At 43.0% G+C, this 21,111-nt stretch overlaps 1 protein-coding gene and 1 long non-coding RNA gene across 2 annotated transcripts; one reads left to right on the forward strand and one right to left on the reverse strand.

Moving 5' to 3' along the window:
- Positions 1-413: 413 nt before the first annotated feature.
- On the forward strand, positions 414-1,087 carry LOC117026130 (AP-3 complex subunit sigma-1-like). The gene is made up of 3 exons (XM_033112658.1): positions 414-483; positions 684-867; positions 964-1,087. The coding sequence occupies exons 1-3, from the start codon at positions 414-416 to the stop codon at positions 1,085-1,087; spliced, it is 378 nt and encodes a 125-aa protein (XP_032968549.1).
- A 703-nt stretch (positions 1,088-1,790) lies between these two features.
- On the reverse strand, positions 1,791-21,041 carry LOC117026131 (uncharacterized). Its single transcript, XR_004423706.1, has 3 exons — positions 20,875-21,041; positions 7,327-7,425; positions 1,791-1,872 (listed from the first exon to the last, which is right to left on the reverse strand). It is a non-coding gene; the product is annotated as an uncharacterized LOC117026131 (long non-coding RNA).
- Between the last annotated feature and the right edge of the window lie 70 nt (positions 21,042-21,111).

Here is a 21,111-nt window from a genome sequence, read left to right on the forward strand (position 1 = left end):
CAGGGACTTGTTTCATTTACTGATATGTTCCTCGTTCCTGGAACAGTCTGGCACAAGGTAGGCCCTTAGTAACTACTTGTTGAATAAATAAATGTGAATGGCTTATAACTTGCTTTAAATTATTGATTCCTATAGAGACTACTTGCAGATAAATATTCAAGTCTTAAATTTTAATATCGCTCTTCTTCAGGAGTAATACTCCCTCTCACTCTCCCCTTCACCCATGTCAGACCCTCACAATAAGAAAACATCTCATGGTCGCGCCCGCCCAAGCGGGAGGTGGTGGACCTGCACAGGAGGAGCTGGTGGGGGCGGAGGGGGGAAGGATCTCCTGTGAGATCCCTAGGCAAGACTCGTACATTTGTCTGTTCCACCCTGGCCCCCAGCACCCACCTGGTCCACGGGGCTCAGCCATGGTCAAGGGGACTCTCATCTTCATCAATTCAGGGAAGTCGCAGCTCTCCAAGTTCCGCCAGGCTAACAGTGAAGATAGACAACAGCAAATCACTAGGGAGACATTCCTTGTGGTCTCTTAGGTGAAAATGTTTGTAATTTCCTAGAAGGAGGATTATTAACTGGAGGATATGACAACAAACTGATTTATAGACATTATGCAATGTTATATTTTGTCTTCTGTGTGGATTCTTCTGAAAATGAACTTGGCATTTTTGATCTGATTCAAGCATTTGTGGAAATATTAGACAAGTGTTTTGAAAATGTCTGTGAACTGAATTTAATTTTCCATGTAGACAAGGCTCACAATATTCTTGCAGCAGTGGTGGTGGAGGGCATGGTTTTGGAGACCAACACAAATGAGATTGTTACACATACTGATGCACAAAATAAACCGGAGAAATCTGAGGCTGGCCCGTGTTATATCAGTTGTACAGAATATGACTCTCACACAATGGGATTTATAGATGATGTAATACAGAATTGTACACCTGAAATCTATGTAATTTTACTAACAATTGTCACCCCAATAAATTTAAAAAAAATAAAGAATATGAATCTTCCTGAGATCCCAAGAGATTTTAACATTGGTAATATTAGTATAAAAGGGCCAAACCTGCCCTCTTTGAAATAAAAAAAAATGTTAAAGGCCACTCCCAGGTAAAATCCAGGGGGAAAAGTCATCTAAGTTTACTATGCAGCTGTTTACCAAAAATAGAGGAGGAGAGTCTTAACTTTTGCTCTGGGATTTCAGTCAAGGCACTTTAGAGAAGTTGTGTAAAATCAGTATGGTGGGTGGTGAAATGTTGCTTTTCTTGCTCAGTGATTTTGGAGAAATTGAGTAGTTCCAGTGTGACATTTTTTTTCTTTTCTAAACTACATTCCTATGCCCACCTCAGGCATGCCTCTATGTATTGCTACAATAGTATTTCAAAAAGTGTTTGAGACATTTCTCTAAATTATGTACACCCCAAAATGTTGGTGTTTTGTATGGATCATTCGTGCAGCATTACTTAATTCTTTCTGTTGTTTATCAGAATTGTTGTTTTAAAAACCAAGCATGTATTGCATGAAAACATTATGACCTTTTCCTCTTAGTTTAAATAAACCCCAAGGAAACTGGACTTCTAAAGCAAAAAGAAAAAATGAGAAAACATCTCAAACAAGAAAGGAATTTACCTTGACTCTTGCACTTCTTCGGTTCAATCTTTTCCCTCCTTTGTACCATGCTGAATGTCTTCTTGGAGACATAGATGTCATGTATTTAGAAGTCACACAAAAACACTTAAGTTTGCATCCTTTAATTGGCAGAAAAGCATAACATCTGAAGTCGTACTAATACTTGAATCAGAGGACTTGTTTGACCTTGAGTTTTCTCTGAGATTTTTGTATGGGCCAATTTCTCTGTAATTGAAAAATCTGGAGAAGGCAAAAATGGGCGTTAGTAATTGAGAGGATAACCCATGTTATTCCGTCCAATGTTCCACTTACCTATTTGTCCCTCGCCCAGGGATAGGGAGAGAAATTGCTCTCTGTTTTATTATAGAGTTCGGGTAGAAAGGAAATTATAGCTGTTGTACAAACTGCCACTGTGCTCCTTGCTATTTCTCAAGCACTTGAAGGACGAGGCACTGTTTCTGTGAAGTTGACAGCAAGGTAAGGACATCTGAGCTCACACATCTAGTACCCAACAGGACAGCTTTTGCCTTCTGAATCTTTGCCCAAAGCAGATATTTGAGCCAGGATAATATGGGTCAGTCTAGACGAAACGGGGCTCAGAAGAACCTACAGCTCTCCCAAACTTCAATAGTGGCTTTCTCCTTCTCCTACCACCACCTCAATTTTTGGCCAGTTTCCATCACCATGTGCCTGACACCCTACCAACCCATACTTGATTCCAGGCTCTGCCTCAGCAATCTGGAGGTCCCTGCCAGCCACTAATTTTCATGATTTCTTTCACTTTTTCAGAAATTCATAGCGATGCCCTAACTTACGCTGCATCAAGAGTCTTATGCCTGCCTTTCAAAATCCTTCATCATCTACTTTCTGCTACCTGTACCCACTGCTCCCACCTCCATCATACCCCCACCAACTTCTCTAATTTCTACCTTCTTTTCTCCACCTCTAGGCATTCTTTCAGAGTGAGCCCTTTGTCGTCTCTGAATCCTGAAATTTGCCTCGCCTTCAATATCCATATAAGCCTTGATCGATCTCTCTTTGAAGGCCCTATAATTCCAAATTTGGCTTTTTATTATATACTTGGTGTGTTTAAAAGTTTTTTATTGTGTTTTCTCCCCAGATAAGTTGCAAGTGCCTTGAGATCTGGAATAAGCATATGGAAAATAAAAAACAAATCTGATGATTGACATTTTTCAATGGCCCCAGTGGCATAGCACCTAACACCTAGCACCAATACCTAAGTTGGTAGCTCTACCTTTGGCTCTCTTCTACATGCAATAATAAGAGAGGTCTTTGTTCAATGGCTTCCTGGCACTGGACTTTAGACAAGCTTCTCTGATCAAATTTGGGGAATCTGCAGTATGCTGACACTGACTCAATAAAGTCTAGCTTATAGATTCTTTGTGAGGAGTCGAAATAAACATTTATGTGCTCAACACTGATTACACATTACCTTTAATCCTTACAACAGACTTAAACAAGTGGATTGTTGTCCTCATGTTAAGATTTTTTAAGAAGTTTAGATCAGAAACTTGCCCAAGTTCACATAGTTAAGAACGAAGTCAGGATTTGAATACAGGCTGGGCTGACTTCCAAGCCCTTGAGTTGCTCCCAGGGCCTCTCCCATTCATTCTGTACATATTATAGATTTCAAGCAGGCACACCATTAGAATAGAAATGGGTGAACAAGAGTATGGGTTCAGAGGAGCAATCCATCAAATGTTCAAATAAACTGACAGCATCATACAGCTAGGAATTAGTCAATATATTATTTCTTTATATTTCCATGGATGTTTGAAAAAATCTAAAACCATAAAGTTTTCAGAGAACACCACATTTGCTCAAAATTTTCACATGCTGAATTTGATAGTGCTCAGAAAATATTAAACATCTAAACATGATTGATTATCTTCCTTAGGAGAGAAAATCAATGTTTTACTTTTCCTGTAGTTTGGTAGAGCTTTTATTTTTTTCCAAAGGTCTGTCTTTAGAAATCTAAATGCTTAATTCAAATAAGTCCTTGGGACCCCACATAGCTCCATTGTACATAGTTGCATTGAAAAATACATGGCTCAATAGCCAAAAAAGTAATTTACTTACATCTCTTACAGAATATCAAAAGGGATCAAATTCTTAAACCATGAGAAAACATATCAAACTCTATTTCCTCTCATACGCAGTTCTCTTCTACTCTGAAGTTGTTTTAAAGCCTCTCATTTGCCAAATCCCCAAAATTCTTTCTGAGATTTGACCTACCTGAACTCTCTCTCTTTTCCCTCTTCCACTTCTTTTCTCTCAGGTCCACTATTTCTCCTCACCTATTCTTCTCATTTCACTTCACATCACGCACACACACACACACACACACACACACACACACACACATCAAATTAGCAGAGTTATGACATTCTTGAGTGTGAGAAATTAAAAATGGCCACAACTTTTCATGCCTCTTTAAATTCATACCTTTTGCAATGTGATTTTGTAGCTCCTCCTGTTGAGGCAGAAGTGACTGTGTGCCAGTTCCAAGCTTAAACTTCAAAAAATGCCTTGCCTGCCTTTTCTCTTTCAATCTCTCTCCCTCTCTCTCTCTCTCTCTCTCTCTCTCTCTCTCACACACACACACACACACACACACACACACACACACACATACACACAACTTTTACATAGCTGTGTGAACATGCATAAGCTAGCTTGCTGTAAGATGAGAGGAGCCTAGTTGTTCTAGCTAAGAACATTCTAAACAGCATACAACCAACCAACCTCCAAATATGTGAAAGTATAGCCAAAATCAGCAAAGCCAGCCAGTCATCAGCCAGCCCACCAACTCATCACAGATGCATGAGCACGCCCGGCCAACACCAAAAGAACCAACTCATAAGCTCATGAGCTAAGCAATGTTTGTTGTTTTAAGCCATGACCTTTTGGAGTGCTTTGTTACACAGCACTAGCTAACTAATACATCACTGATATATGTCAGTGAGAGTGTCTAACAATCATCACCACTAGGGTTCAGTGTTATCATTTCCTTCTTCTTTTGGTTTAATCCATCAAAATAACTCTGGTCGGAAAAAAAAAAAAGTACTATCCATGGACTTTCTATTACAAATGCAGAATTCTTTCCTAGCCCCTGCTTGATCATAACGATGTAATCTGCAATGTTCCTTCTAATCCAAAGCAAAGGTCTTTTCCCACCACCCACATGGCTTCTGGTCAGAGTCCACTGCTTGAAGGTTTTACTGAGTGCAATGACTTTAGATCAAAGAAGCACTTATCATAATCTGTGAAAGGTTTGTGTGTGAGCAACAGCAATGTGTAAGCCACTGACTCCTGACAGAGCTGTAATGATATCTACATATTGGCTGCATCCACTGAGGAAATAGTCCTCTTCTGAAGACATTCGTTAGCCTTCAGACATTTGAGACATAAATTCTTTTGAAGTTAAAGTATATACCTTTGAGATACTGCCAAAGAACTCCTTTCATCACATCCAAATTCTGCCCCTACAAGATGTTCTATAGCTTGGGGTTTTTTTTTTAAAAGCAGAGCTATCACATAATGATGATAAAGCATTTCCTCAAGATTTAATAAACACATTTCGAGATCAATTGAATTAGGAAATAATATGTATTGTCACCATCTGGTGACTCCCTCAAAATGTTACAACTATCTCCATGCCAGTAATCAATCTTTTCTTAATGCCTTAAAGCAAGAAAAGATAATTTTTAAAAGAACGTATGGGAATTGTTCTGTAGTGTTTAATAATCTCATAAAGTACAGTGTATTGCAGCATCTTTGGTGGTTCTTTGCTTACAACACAGAAATCAACCATAACTAAATCAAGCAAAAAGGAACTTATTAGGAAGGACATGGGATGGCTCTAACAGTAATTTTTAAAAAGAAAAAAGAAAAAAGAAAGAAACAGACTTCAGAAAGTACAAGGAACAAAGTAGCTCCAGGTTTGAGGTATCACCTCTTCAAATTGCCATTGTCATGATAAACCATCCACAGCCTTTTTGTGCCGTTTTGCTTATGGTTCCAATTCCAGGAAGAGAGTATCTCCTTGGCCTAACTTATGTCACCTACTCAATCTTGTCCAAGGGAAGTCTGAGCCATCTTAATGGGCAGTCCCACCAGGATTGCTTCCAATGAGGCAGAATGTGTGTGGAAAGAACGGAAGTAGTTCCCCAAAGCAACATAAGGGTTCCATAACCTGAGTAATGAAAAATGGGTGCCGGGAAATCAAACAACAGAATTCTACATGGAAGTCCGCTTGTAAGAAGTGTCAGAGCCAGGATTCAGACCAAGTCATCTGGCTCCATGGCCCAGGCTGGAAATTGCTGTCCTCCCAAAGGTAATGCCCAATGCTGGAGGTGGAGGTGGAGTGCCCCGCCTGGTGGGCAGCTGCCTGAGGGTTCCGGGAAAGGTGGAAGGCCAGAGCCCCAGAAGAGGGTATTTGATAAGGACTGGGCAGCACAGGGTAGATTCAGTCAAACCTGCCAGGCCCTGAGGGGTTGGTCCTGCTCTCCAGTTTTAGCAGGAACCCGTATGCCAAAGAATATCAGTGCCTGACTGCCTGGGGCATGCCCACTATGAAGACCGGAGACCTGGTGCCTGACACGTCATTTGGGCAGAGCTCATGAACCAATGAGAAACAAACCTGGCAACATATCAACAGTCGCAAAACACGACGGCCATGCTCAGTGTCTGACCCTGAGCCTAGATAAACCATCACCCAAGAGTCCCTGAGACTGGAACCCAAACCAGAACCTATGTACTCCCTGCCCCACGACCGCCCCTGTACCCATCCACACTCCTGATCCATTCCCTGCTGGACCAGAACCCTTAAAACCTGCCCAGCTCCTTCCTGACCTTCTCTCCAAGAACCTGATCCCTGTTCCTCAACCCAGCAGCCATTTGTCAGTAACACTGTTTCCTCCCAAATACATCCTCCCTGAATTCACAATGCTGCTATCCATTGATGAGGGTTGGCTACCACGACTACACAGAGATTTTACCACTATACCCTCAGTCCTCAAACTGAACCACTAGGCTCCTGATGCCAGGCAACATTAAACCCTGTCTTACCTGGGAATTCAGATGGCTGGCTATCTGCCTTGGGCAGGATCTCCCAAATGGTCACTCCCAATTGTATCAGCCCCTCTGGCCCCAGCCCCGCCTGAGTCAGCTTACTCCCCCCTCCCCACCAGCATGTGGGTGAGGTGCCACAGCATGGTAACACAAGTTGCAAAGCAGAAGCCCGGTTTTATTGATTGGCCCTACGTGGTGTGGAGCAGGCTGCAATGAGTGTTCACACAAAGTCACAGCGCTACAAGTTCCCAGGATAAGGACCATTGTGAGCAAGAAGAGCTAGGGGTCATAGGAACTGACATGCTCCCTCTTGCGTGCCTTCCACTTCTTGGCACTGGATATTCAGTTATGGGGGACCTGCCTCCTCTGTCCCAGGTTTCCCCTGGATATCCACTGGCTTTTCCCATTTTGAAATTGTATCTCTTCTCTGCTCATAGTTTTGGGAAAAAAACAGCTATGAAGATCCTTTCTGCAGCTGTCCCCTTGGCCCATTTCCACGCAGGTGGAGGCCTGCTCCTTCAGGCACTGGGCTATTAGCTGACGACTTCACTCATTTGGGGCAATATCAAACCACTCAAGGCAAGCTTCCCAAAGAATGACCTCAGTGTGGCTGCTGCTCGGTAGCTATCAGAAGCTCAGATGAGAGGAACAGGATTTCCAGAGGTCTGCGACTCTTCCCCTAGAGCCAGGACTATCCATCTGAGAATGAGAAAGGGGGTCAGGAGTCATTATATTTGTATAAAAATTTTTGAATGTGCATTTTTCTGAAAACAGGGTCAATAGCTTTGACTCGATTGTCTCCCTCACCCACCCTTCCTGTGTCCTATCAGTATTGCACCTAGGATATATCTGCACCTGCATTCCTTCACCATCACCCTGGTCCCTGTTCTCAGAACTGCTACAATAGCCTCCCAGTGGCCTTCTGACCTATGCTCTTGCCCGCCTCCAACAATCAGATTTGCCCTACAACCAGAATAGTCTTTTAAAAGCAGGTTCTATTGGGACAGCCTGTAAACTTGATAGTGTTCAACCTTTCCAATTCTGCTCATCCACTAAAATATTTTGCTTTTGCTGCTGTAGTTTCTGCCCTCTGTGGATGTTCTGCTTTTGCCAGCTCAGTTTCCACAATTGTTGTGATCCTGGATCAAGACGAATGTGTGAAGAGACGGTACAGAGAGAGATGGGACACAAGGTGAGGTGGTGATAAAACAGTGGAACCGCAGACTGATGCTGAGGAAGAGTGAGCGTGAAAGAGGAAAGGGGTAATGAAGAGGTGAGAGGCTGCAGAGCTGCTGTAGAATTGGGCTGGATAGAAATAGTGGTTTCAAGAAGTACTGCTGTCTGTTATAAACTGTATCCTGTGTTAGTCCTGTGTCAGTCATTGTCGTGGGTTGAATACTGTCCCCCAAAACCCATGTCCACCGGGAATCTCAGAATGTAAACTTATTTGGAAATAAGGTCTTTGTAGGTGTGATTGGTTAAAATGAGGTCATATGGGATTAGGGTGGGCCCTCAATCCGGCACTGGTGTCCTTATAAGAAGGCCGTCTGAATACACAGACAGGGACAGACACACAGAGGAAAAGACTGTAAAGATGGAGGAGAGATTGGAGACGATGTAGCTAAAATCAAGGCACTCCAAGGTTTGCCAATTACCAGAAGCTAAGAAGAGGCAAGGAAGGATTCCTCTCTGGACCCTTAGGAGGGAGCACAGCCCTGCCAATACTTTGATTTCAGACTTTTGATCTCCAGCACCATGAGAGAATAAATTCCTGCTGCCACCCCGTTTGCATGATTTGTTACAGCAGTCCCAGGAAGCTAACACAGTTGTTACACTGCAGTAACAAATAAACCCTGAAGCCTCAGGGCCTCAAAAGGGGGGTTTATGTCTCACTCATTCAAAATCTGAGGCAGGGCACCAGCCCCCGTATGTCCTGCCATCCACAAAGATGACCAAGGTCGCTGTGCAGGTGAAGTAAGGACTGGACGATCACACGGAATGTTTTGAAGAACCAGACCTGGAAATGATTTGTATCATGACTGCCAAACCCTATCTCATGGTCCTAACCAAACTGCAAGGAGGGCTGGAAAATGCAGAGGCACACAGGGATATCCAGTGAGTTCTAATACTCTGCCAAAGATCCCCTTTTAAAGGCACACAAAAGGATTAGAAAGATCTTTGTCTTTCAATGACAGTGTTTTGTATTTGGCAAGACTGAGCCCTAAGGTGCCCAGAAGGAACTGGTTAGGTTGTATAATCATATCATTCCCAGATTACAGCCCTTCTTTATTCTCTTTGGAGAGAGAGAAAAATCCTTACTATGATTCCAAGATGGATCCTATGTCTTCTGGACCCTGCCGACCCCTCTCGTCTTAGGTATGCCACTGTCCCCCAGTCTTTCTCCACCAGTCCCACAAATCTTCTTCAGGTTTCTCCCACCCAGAGGCTTTGCACATACTGTACCCCCTCCATAGAATACCTTCCTCCTACACTACCTTTTAGATCTCAGTTCACATACCACTTGCTGAGTGATGTTTTACCTTAATACTATCGTCGTAAGAAACGTCCAAACCTGTAGAGAATTTTTGTGAGTTTGTTTGAGCCAAAATGATGACAATTGCCGGGAAGCAAAATCTCAATGGATTGATAAGCTATTCCGGAGAATGGCAGTTTTGCAGCTTATTTTATACATTAGAATCAAAGGAGGAGACTTAAGGAAGGTTGCATGAAATCCATTGGTGGTAGATTAAGGGGGTGGGAAAACGCAAAGTGGGGAAATCTCTGGGCTTGGATAAAAAGGCAAAATAGAGTAACTCACATCCTTTTTACGTTAGTGGGTACAAGATAATTACTAATGAACATTTATAGCACATAGAGATGGTTTGTGGGGAACAAGTTAACAATGTGGGGTTCTGTGGTCTCCTGCTCTGGTGCCTTTGGTTGTGCCCTGGGGGGTCTGGAAAAGAAGATTACTTTGACATTTCAAAGATATGTTATCTTAGATGCAAAACTACAATAGACAGGCTCACCTAAAGTAAAGATTGACCTTTGTCCAGGAATCTGCAGGCCTACAATGAACGACCCAGCATGGACAGCTTTTAGTTAGGAATTTTTATGTTCAGACCATCCTATGTGGTTACTTTCGATTTCTGAGGTTTATGGAGCCTGCCATGCTAGCCTCCTCTGAGCTTGTCAGGGTTAGTATGTGGCCCCTTTTTTGTCCACAATACTACCCCTTTCCCAGTCTAAATTGTATCCTTCAGTTATTCTCACATAATTCCTTGTACTTTCCCTTTGTCTTATTTATCATAGTTTGTCATATGTACACGTGGTTATTTGATCAATCTCTCTCGTTTGCTGCCAGTTCTCAGTAAATATCTATTTTTAATGAATGAATAAATGAATCGATGGGTGAATTCTGAAAAGGGCCTTGGGTCACAAAAAGAGTTAATAATTGCTTTATTCCAAATATTCTAAAGTAGGACATAGTCATTGTGATCCTTTCAGCCACAAATAAGAGAAATAAAAACTTAAAATGCCAGGACAATAAGGAATATTTATTATCTTTATAACAAGTAGTTCCTCGGTAGCGGGTCTCTCCGGTTGGTTAATTCAGCAGCTCAGTGACATGAAAGACGTTCTTTCCATCTTTGGTCCGTCCACCCTCAGCATGCTGCTTTAGTTCCTCTCATAGTCACAAGATGATGCTCTAGTTCTGGGCACAAGTAGAAAAAGTGATCTCTTCATTCAGTGTAAATCTCTTTTTATTATCAAGGCAACTTTCTCAGAAGCTCTCCTGCCAATTGACTTCCCAGCAAATCATTTCTACCTTTAAAGCAAGTGTTGGCAAAGAGAATGGAATTATCAGGATGGGCCAAGATTAATGAGAATTACTCCAAAGACAGGGATCAGAGAGATGGATGGATAGAGGCCTGAACAAAATCCTGATTCTTCTAGCAAGAAAAGCAGATGGCTTTCACAGATAAACAACCATATCTGCTACACCCTGATTGGAGAAGAATGTGCTGCACATATCATAAGCCATCCCCAGGTGTATTGTCAGGTTTTTTTATCTGAGTATAGAATTTATTATATGAATACCCACCTTGATAGGTTAATAGGTGTCAGATAGAAATGCTGTGTTGAGCTGATTGTATGGCTGTGGTGTGGTACGGTGTATATTTTCCCATGAATAAGAGGCAGGAGGCGTCAAATATTACCAAGAAGTTTGCACTGGAACACATGAAAACCTTTATTCATGAGTAAATCAAAGTAAGTACTTAGACAATGGAGACATAGGTCTAAAAGATCATTTTATACCTATGGATATAATTTATGCACAAAAACTTTAGCACAGGGGCCTGTGGGAGGTATTCCACGCCTCAGTGGCAACAATCACACGTAGGGCCCAGATTTTGGTTTCTACACGTTATTCTCCAATAAAAGGTACTAAGTCTCCTTGAAGAAATGATTGATTCTAGCTCTGGGTAGAGAAAACACAAGATAAGCCTGGAGCATCTTATAGTTCCAGAAATCAAGGAAGTGATCCAAAGACAAAAGGGTGGGGGCATGTCAAAGGGACATAGAAAGAGCTCCCAATGGCCAAAGTGGGACAAATTTGAGCAACAAAATGAATAGTGAGTGTGGTGTTGTGTTACAACTCCAAATATGAAATAAACAAACGTACATCCACATTGATATAAATAAACAATTGAATTAAATAAATGCATGGGGAGAAGGGACCCATCTTTCTTACAGAAGAATCCCATTTGATGTAAGTCCCACTTCCAGAAGGTGAAGCTTGACTTTTTTGGAGTGTGAGCTGGACTATGACTTACACCCAAAGAATAGAGTATGGAGAGGGGGAACATAGTAACTTTACAATGGAGGCTCAGTGGATAAGAAAACAAAACCCTTACACATGCTGCCTGTAAGAGATTCACTTCAGATCGACAGACACACACAGACTGAAAGCAAAGGGATGGGAAAAGTTATTTCACGGACATGGAAACAACAACAACAAAAAAGCTGGGATAATCATACTTACAATAGGCAATACAGACTTTAAAACAAAGGCTATAACAACAGACAAAGGAAGACCCAGTAAGCCCACTTCTGGGTATTTATCCAAAGAAACCCCAAATGCTACTTCGAGGGGGCATGTGCATCCATATGTTCATTGCGGCATTATTTACAGTAGCCAAGATATGGGGCATCCTGGGTGTCCATCTATGGATGAGTGGATAAAGAAGGGGTGGCACATATATACAGTGGACTATTACTCAGCCATAGAAAAGAGTGAAATCTTGCCATCTACAACAACATGGATGGACCTAGAGGGTAATGGGCTGAGTGGAGTAAGTCAGACAAAGAAAAACGTCATATAACTTCACCTATGTGTGGAATCTAGAGAACAGGATAAAGGAACAAACAAAACGGAAACAAGCTCATAGATAAAGGAGCATTTTAATGGTTGCCTGATAGAGGCGGGGGATGAATGGAGTGGGGAGGAGAGTAGGAGGCACAGATTGAGAGTCACAAAACAGACATGGGGATGTATAGTGTGGGGAGCACAGGCAGCAGTGTTATAATAACTATGTATGGCGTCAGGTGGGTACTGGATTTATTGGGGTGATCACCTCATAAGTTATATAAATGTATAATCCCTGTATATTTGAAACTAATATAATATTGTATGTCAATTGTAATTGAAAAATTAAAAGAAAGTTTTTTGAAAGATTTATTTGATCACATATTGAAATTAAAAAAATAAAAAGAAATGTTGGGCTATGGACCTATAAGGTCCCTTCCTCACTCTAGAAATCTTCGAAGAGATGTTCAATGCTAAGATGACACTGGCGTTAACAGCGTATGTTAACAGATACGGTTAGACAGAGCTCACACTTACAGGTCCCGTTGCTGTTGAGTTGCTTGTTCTGAGATCCTTTAGGTAGAAATCTACAAAGTACAGACTGGAGAGACTGAAGAGGGTCCTCTAATGGTACTTTATGGAATTATTGCTTAAAAAGTGACAATGGATCTCTCTGTCTGGTAGAACTTAATAACTGATTTTTATTCTTCAACAAAACCCAGTCTTTTCTCAGGGTCTCATAAAAATGGGGGTATCATTAAATCTAAAATGGTGTATAAGAAGAGGGGATAAGTGGAAGCAGATGACAGAGGTGGCATACAGGGTTCTTTCCCATGATGGAGAGGCTGGTGACCTGGAACAGTAAGAACAGCTCTACAGTGATGCGGGATACAGCACATATCAGGTTGTGCCCAGTGATTGGCTACAGAGCATGGTAAGCAGCCTGCGATTTTTAAAAATTATTTTTTTTTCAATTTTACTCAGAAGCTATTTTTGAGAGTTTACAGGGTACTTTTCCTCACTCTGCAATCTGAATGAGCTTTGATGATTCGGTGGTCTTCCTGAGAATTTGGAGACAACCCAATATAGTTCTCTGGAAGCTTTGTAACCTGCTCTGAAGTGAGGAACCCAAGAGAACACATCCTTTCCTTCTATTTAGAACTGAAAATCTCAGAACACGGGTCTTCACTTTCCATTCCCCCAACATCTGTCAGTAGGGACTGGGAATAACTATAATAAATGCTATCATTTATTAATTCCTACAATGTGCCAGGCACGATAGAAGGCATGCTAGAAGGATTGGTATAGAGCAGAATCAGCAAGGAACCAAGCTAGACCAATGAAGACTGAGAGTACGCTTCAGAATTAACAACAGTAGTGCTATGGACTGAATGTTTGTGCCCCACCCCCATTCATCTGTTGTAACCCTAATCCCCAACATGACAGAATTTGGAGATAGGGCTTTTGTGGAAGTAATTCAGGTTAAAAGAGATCATGAGGGTGGGGCCCTGGCCCTACAGGATGAGTGTCCTTATAGACACTAAAGAGCCATCAGAGCACTCTCTTTCTCGCCAAATGCTCACCAAGGAGACAGCACGTGAGCACACAGTGAGCAGCCAGCCACCTACAACCCAAGGAGAGAGCCTCACTTATAAACTGACCATGCTGGCACCCCGATCTCAGACTTCCAGACTCCAGAATTGTGAGGAAATAAATTTCTATTGTTTAAGCTACCCAGTCTGTGGTCTTTTCGTTACAGCAGCCCAACCAGACTAATACTAGTAATAATATTTGTGAAGCCCTTTGGACTTCACACAGTGTTTTCAGTTAAATTATCATAATCATTTCTCACAGCAGTCCTATGAAAGGGGTTGTTATTTTTCTTTTAGACATGAGGAAACTGAAGCCCCGAGAAATAAAATGACTTGCCCATGATCACAATTAAGAGGTGGCAGAAATGGGACAGGGACTCAGGCCTTCTGGCTCCCAGTGTCCAGTCTTCTGAGTTCTTCCAACATGCCATGGTCTAGAGACCTAGAAGAGGTAGACAACTGAGGACATTTAAGGAGCAGGGAAAGCATGACTACTACCCAGGAGCCAAATCTAGCTTGCTCTGTGCGTGGCTGTCACTTTTTAGAACTGTAAAATTAATTGCATTTTTCATTCATTAAAAAAAAAATTATTACAGCCTTCTCTGTGTAAGGCACAGTGTGAAAACTTAAAGATATTTTAAAAACATGCCCATTGCCTTGAGGTTAGAGCCTAAACCAAATGCTTATATCCAAGGCAGGATGTGGTCATGTAAAACAAGCAACCCATACTTAGAGCTATAGGAGTGCTGAGTGAGGAGACATCAGTGTTGGCCGGGCTGAGGGGAAAATTGTGAAGGATGAAAATGATTTCAGTAGTAGAGAAGGGTGGCAGATTATGTCCAAAAATGGGCATGTCCTCTCGCAATGTGATTTTTTTCCCACTCCTCTTGTTATAGATTGAATCATATCCCTCCAAAGTTTGTATGGTGAAGCCCCACCCCCCAGTGTGACTGTGCTTGAAGATAGGGCTTTTATGGAGGTAATTAAGGTTAAACAAGGTCATAAGGATGGGGCGATGACCTGATAGGACTGGTGTCCTTATGAGAAAAGAAGAGACATCTGAGATCTCTCTCTCTCTCTCTCTTGCTCTCTCCTCTCCAAGCCAGGAAAAGAGGCCCCACCAGAAACCACCCTTGATGGTACTTTGCTCATGGATTTCTAGCCTCCAGCACTATGAAAGCGTAAATGTCTGTTGTCTAAGCCACCTAGTTTGTGGTATCTTGTTATGGCAGTCCTAGGTAACTACAATACCTGTCATCAAAATGTAGAGTCTGCTTCTCCTCTTTGAATTTTAGATAGCCCTATGACTCGCTTTGAATGCAGCAGAAGTGACATTGTGCCAAATCTATAGCTAGTTCTTAAGAAGTCTTGCAACTTAATCACTGTTTCCACCCTCTTCTAGTCTTGAGCCATCATGTAAAGAAGTCTGAGTACTGCTGGAAAAATCACGTAAGAGAGAAGCCTTTTGGTGTGAAATATGACATGGGAGAAAAATCCCATGACGATGAAAAAAACTGTTGGAGAGAGTAGACTGAGAGTTGCAGCCATCCCGCTAAGGGTCCCCACGTGAGTGAGTCCATCTTGAATCCTGCAGCTGCACGAGTGAGGTCAGACTACACTGGGTGGAGCAGAGAACCATCTCAGCGGAACCCTGCCCAGCCAACCCATAGAATCATAAACAAACAAAATGGATACTTTAAGCCATTAAGACTGGGATAGTTTATAATGCAAAAATTATATTACTTGTCACAGGTGAAGTGACAGGAGGGTATTTGGGACAGAGAGAATGGTTGAACAATGCCACAGAGGTAGAAAAATATAAGTGATTCTGATTGTAAAACCTGTAGGAAGAGATCAGAGAAAATGAGAAAATAAGGCTAGCAAGGTAGGTTAGAGGAAGGCTGTGGAGAGTTTTCATTGTTACACATTTTTATTGAGCGCTTACTATGTGACTCTCAGCTAAATCCTTTTCATGGATCAACTATTTAATTCTGCCTTAATCCTATGAGTAGGTTATACCATTATTATCTGCCATTTTAAACATAAGGAAGCTGAGACTCAGAAGTTAAGTTACCTGGGAAAAAAAATATTAGTGGTAAGATTGAAATTTGAAATGGGCCATCTAACTCCAGAGCCTGCGATCCTAACATCTACAGAAGGTTACCTTAGACAAAGAATTTGAATCTTAGTGATAAACCTGGAATTATTTTGAGCAGGTGGTGGCATGACTGAAGCAGTACTTTAGAAAAATTATGTTGATAGTGGTGGATAGAAACTGGAAGCTGAGAGAATATTCAGGATGTTATTGGAGTGGCCCAGGTATGAAATGATAAGGGTCTGAACTAGTTTGAAAAATAATGGGAAAGGGGTGAATAAGAGGGATTTGGGAAAGACTACTCATTCCCTCAGGGAATGGATGGAAATGGGATGCATCAAGGGACGGGGAGAAGCCAGAACTCACCCTCATTTTTCTGGCTTTGGTGACCAAGGTGACAGTCAGTCATGTAAAATACTTACGGGGTACAGGAGAAAGAACTGCTTTGGGAAGGAAGAGAATAAATTGGCTTTTGACTTATTAGGTGGGCGGTGATGGTGGGGTATTAAGTGGAGGTGTCTGCCAGGCATTTGGAGCTATGTGAGTGGGAACTTGGGACAGCAGTCAAGGCCATCTGTAGATACAGGCTTGGAATTCACCTAGAACTAAGCCAAGTTACACACATCTAACTTGGGAGTGTCAATTAGGGGTCCTTGGTTGCAAGCAACAGAAACGGAATCTGGTTAGAAGTAGAAAAGGCTCAAAGAAAGAGAGTCTACTGTGGACTTTTACTCAGAAGGGGCAGGGACCAGGGTGGTTCTGGGGACACTTATGAAAAGAATTCACAAACAGTCTCATCAGGCTGGGAAGAGTCAGCTCCAATGGCTTTCCCCACGCTCTTCAGGATTCAAAGTCCTGGAAGGGGATCCACTTAGCTTGGTCGTATGCCTACCCTTGTGTAGAGGAAGTAAAGACACCTTGACTTCTACTTTTGACAGGGAGGCACACAGAGCAGGAGAGGTGATTTACCAAAAGGGACCATATTCTATCAAAAGACAGGGGGAATAGATGCTGGGTGGCCACACACCAATCAATGTTTGCTCCATCGAGAGAGTGTCTGGAGGAGATAAGAGAGCTTCAGGCAAGCAATTGCACAGCACTCATGTGTGGGAGGAGGAGGAGTTGATGAGGGAAAGATAAAGGCCAGCGAAGGACTTGGAGGAGAAAGAATAAGCAAACACATTTTAAAATTGGAAATTAATCTGGGGAACGTAATTTGGTGGTTACCAGAGCGTAAGGGGGTTGGGGGGTGGGGGATGAGGGTGAGGGGGATCAAATGTATGGTGATGGAAGGAGAACTGACTCTGGGTGGTGAACACACAGTGTGATTTATGGATGATGTGATACAGAATTGTACACCTGAAACCTATGTAATTTTACTAACAATTGTCACCCCAATAAATTAAAAATAAATTAATAAAAAAAAAAATAGAAAAAAAAAATTGGGCAAACCACCAGAGTTAAAGGCTATGCAGAGATCAAGGGTGCTAAGGCACGATGGAAAACTACTGGGGCTGGCAATCAAAGTTATCGATAACAAAGCTTTGAGAGAGAACAGGAAGAGAAGGAGGGATGGAGAGGTGGAGAGGACAGTGACGCAGGTAAGAAGAGACAGGGCACAGGGTGGAAGTAGGCAGGCGGCTTCTATTGTGTGGAGGGAAAAGGAAGAAGAGCTAGGTTGTTGTTTGAAGGGGTCAGTATCACAATGATCCTCAGCACCCGTGGTTTTCCATTGTAGTTGGCCAAATATAAGTAAAACAATTATACTCAGCCCAGAACTTAGTATTATCTTTTTTCTGAAGCTCTTGATGAAAAGTAGTGACGAAAACGGGAAAGTGAGAATTGATGATGTGGTTTGATCTGTTTCAGAAGTTAGAGAAAGAGGACATTGGATTTATTTGAAAGCCAACTTGAAAGGGAAATAAAAACACGAATGCCCTTTATAAGCTTAAAAAAACAAAACAAGAAAAGAAAAACAAAACATAACAATGCAACAGTCCCAGAAACTAATTGTATAAGTGAACTGTTATAACCAGTCTCCTTTCCCACCCGGCTGAAACGATCTTACATAACAGCACTTGCATCTATAATATTGTGTAACAAGTAGTCTTGTGGGGTAATGTGTTTTCAATGTGGGTTAGATAGGAGAGGAGCAACTATTATTATCTTATTATCGTAACATCAGTCACTCTTCCAGACACAACACCATCACCCACTGAAAGCTAAGGATAGTTTTTACTTAAATGCAAGGTCATAGAATTAGGGTGCATGGGGGAGCAGTGGGGATGGGACGAGGGGATTTTCATCTTCTCCCAAAGCACTCAACATTGGACATCTTCCAAGAGAGGAAATGAGACTAAATAGATCATTTGTTTTATTCTGTTTGGGCATTTCTTGCGTTTCTCTCAACTGCAGCTTATGGACACAAAGCCAAACTCAGAGACTGGCTGGAGCTGGCTAAACTCCAGGTCACTTTTTTTTTTTTTTTTAAGGAATAAACAATTTCAAGCTCCCTCAGAGGATTAAGGCAAGCCACCCAATTGAAGGACAAAATGGAATTCTGCTGCGAATGCAAAGTTGCAAAGAAAAGAGGCAGGTAAGTAGAGATGCAAGGGAAATGCTGATGGAAAGTGCTCATCTATGAGAAATGATTTCAAAGAGGGTCAAACATTCGCGGAACTGCTGTTCCCGAACACTGACTGAGATAGGAGCACAGCTTCTTTAGGCCAGTCCTCGAGTGACGGGTGTCGGACTGCCTGGTCACTTGAATGTCATGGAAGGCTTGGGAGGTTGCTTCTGTATCCTCTTGCTGGCATCAGAAAGGCCGGCTAACGCCAGCCATGCACATTCTGTAACAAGCATAGTTGGTATTCCCGGCATACACCGCTGGCAGAATGGGTCTTTGTCTTGAATCACTTCCCTTTGGGAGATACTCAGTGGCAGTCCCATCCAATGTCCAAGAAGAGCGAAAGGGACATTAGTGGTTGGGCTCAGGTTAGCATATTAGTGAATATGGCACCCTGTCTGATTTCAGAATTGACAAGTCATGTACAGTATTGCTCAAAATGTTCCTTCGACAGTACGAGTAAAATGACTGTACAGCAAAATGGATGGCAGTCATTAAACTGGAAACAAAAGTGGTAGGTCCCAAAGACTTCTGACCGTCTTTTATAGATGAAGAATCCAGACTCTAATTACACTCTAATTGGAAAACTAAAACTTTTTTTCCCTAAAAAACGTTGTTCCCATTAAAACAAGAGCCTGAATTTCTTTCATAAACTTAGAAAAACTTTACTTTTGATAACTTTAGAGTAACTTTACTAAACATTTAAAATTGCAAATAATTAACCAAGTGTTTGCAGTATGAGTCAATATATCACTGTTCATATCCAGATGGTGATATTATACAATAGTTTTTCAAAATGTTACCATTGGGGAAAGCTGGGCGAAGTCTAGTCTCTCTGTATTATTTCTTACAACTGCATGTGAATCTACAGTTATCTCAATACAATTTTTCAATTAAAACAAGTGATTAAGATAGAAATGGGTGTGGAGATTCAGGCAGGCTTTCATAACGTGGCTTCACCCACACTTCTTGGTTCTAGTCTGTTTCTCCACTGGTCCCCTGAATGACTTTCTTCTGTCTGGAAGGGGCTACTCCGAGCTTCTCAAACACACCAAGCTCATACCACCTCTGGGCTTTTTCTCCTCTAGTATCCCCCACCCCACGTCATTCCTTCCAGCTCCAGCTCACCCTGCTGACTAGACTATGCCACAACACTGTCCCCAGAACAGGTCTGCAGTTATGAGGCACTTATTCATCAACCAGTCAACAATAATTTATTGAGTAACTTTTATATGCGTAGTATTGGCTCTAGACACTAAGGACAGGGTGAGTTGGAAACTATGTTGAACTGGTTTCTCACCCCTGCTTTCTGGAGCATATATTCTCACAAGGAAAGGTAAAACAAAACTAGGCAAGAAACAAGTAAAAAAAAAATTAGAATGATGAGGGCTACGAAGAGAGTAATAGTTTGGAGAAGGGAGGAAGTGCCTTTAGCTCAAGTGGTCAGGGAAAGTTTCCTAGAGAAGGTGACATTTGAGTTGTGACCTGAAGTATAAGGAGGCAGTCATGAGAAGATCATGGGGGTGGAGAGAGCATTTCAGGCAGAAGGAAAAACAAGGCAAACGGATTTAAACCTGCTCTGTAACTGGATATGTACATTAGGCATGACTGGAAATATGGAAACAGGTTTTCTTTTGGCGGACTGTTTCCCTTTTATTTTAGGACCAAACCTCCTATAGCTTGTTTCCCTCTGAGAGAAGCTCTGAATACCTGTAGGCTGTCTCAGATGTTACACTTAAAAGCAACTTTGCCCAACACAAGCACACCGTCTAGCATGGCCGTCTACATGCCACTTGTAGGTTCCAAGTCGCTCTCATCAGTGGATGAAACCTTAATTCAAGGCTGTGTCTTAGGAGATTTACCACATTTCTTTCTCACAACTGGGGCCCTGAACCTCCTGGTGAGGGTTCTGCAATGTCTAAGGGCAACATAAATTATGTCATTAAGCTGGGTTCTCACAAACCTAAGTTGACGCAAAGGAGGACTGAATATGGGAGATATGAATAATACTGCTGGGAGCCGGGCGGTGATTTGTCGCCGGCCCCACGGGTCTGAGCCTCTCTGCTGCGCACAGGTCCGGTCCCATCGGCTGTAGCTACCGGTGGGGATGGGCTAGATTCTCAGCACTCTGCGGGTACCTCGTGCTGTCACCGCAGCCAGGAATCCCGTTTTCTGGATTCCCTTGTCTGCCATCCGCCTAAGGCGACCAGCGGCCGCTTCTCTGTTCCCGCGGCCGGAGAAGTCGGCTCCGGGGCACCCCGCGAAGCACCTCTAGGGGTGATCTGCTCCTCCCCCGCCGCGACCTGGCACCGTTATCATCACCGGGAGCCGTGGGCACTGTCCCAGGGCGCTCCCCTGTCTCTCCCAGGGGACAGCCAAGACGACTCGCCCTGCGTTCCAGGGGCGCGCCAAGAGCCCTTGGGTCCCTCCCCCTCCCACCCACACCCGGATCCCAGCGACCCACGTGCAGCTCCGCCGGGGTTGGCGCCGCACCTCGGAGTCAGCGTGTCCCCCTGCGCTTTCTGGGCGCAGACTCACGACTGGGACCCTTTGGGGGCGGCATCCGCGAGACTGCGGCCGGAGTGGGGGCGTCCCGGCGTGCGGGCGCGGGGACGCTGCGGCCCGCTGGCACACAAAGGAGGCGGCGGGAAGGCGGGGCGGGGCGGGCCGGGGGCGGGGGCGGCAGGAAGGGGCGGGGGCC

The sequence above is a fragment of the Rhinolophus ferrumequinum genome, chromosome 8, assembly GCF_004115265.2.
Source record: "Rhinolophus ferrumequinum isolate MPI-CBG mRhiFer1 chromosome 8, mRhiFer1_v1.p, whole genome shotgun sequence".
NCBI lineage: Eukaryota > Metazoa > Chordata > Mammalia > Chiroptera > Rhinolophidae > Rhinolophus > Rhinolophus ferrumequinum.

Coding starts and splice junctions, on each gene's coding strand:
- LOC117026130 (XM_033112658.1), top strand. CDS start 414: ATGGTCAAGGGGACTCTCATCTTCATCAATTCAGGGAAGTCGCAGCTC. Junction 484..683: donor CAAGTTCCGCCAGGCTAACA/GTGAAGATAGAC, acceptor ATCTGATTCAAG/CATTTGTGGAAATATTAGAC. Junction 868..963: donor CCGGAGAAATCTGAGGCTGG/CCCGTGTTATAT, acceptor CTATGTAATTTT/ACTAACAATTGTCACCCCAA.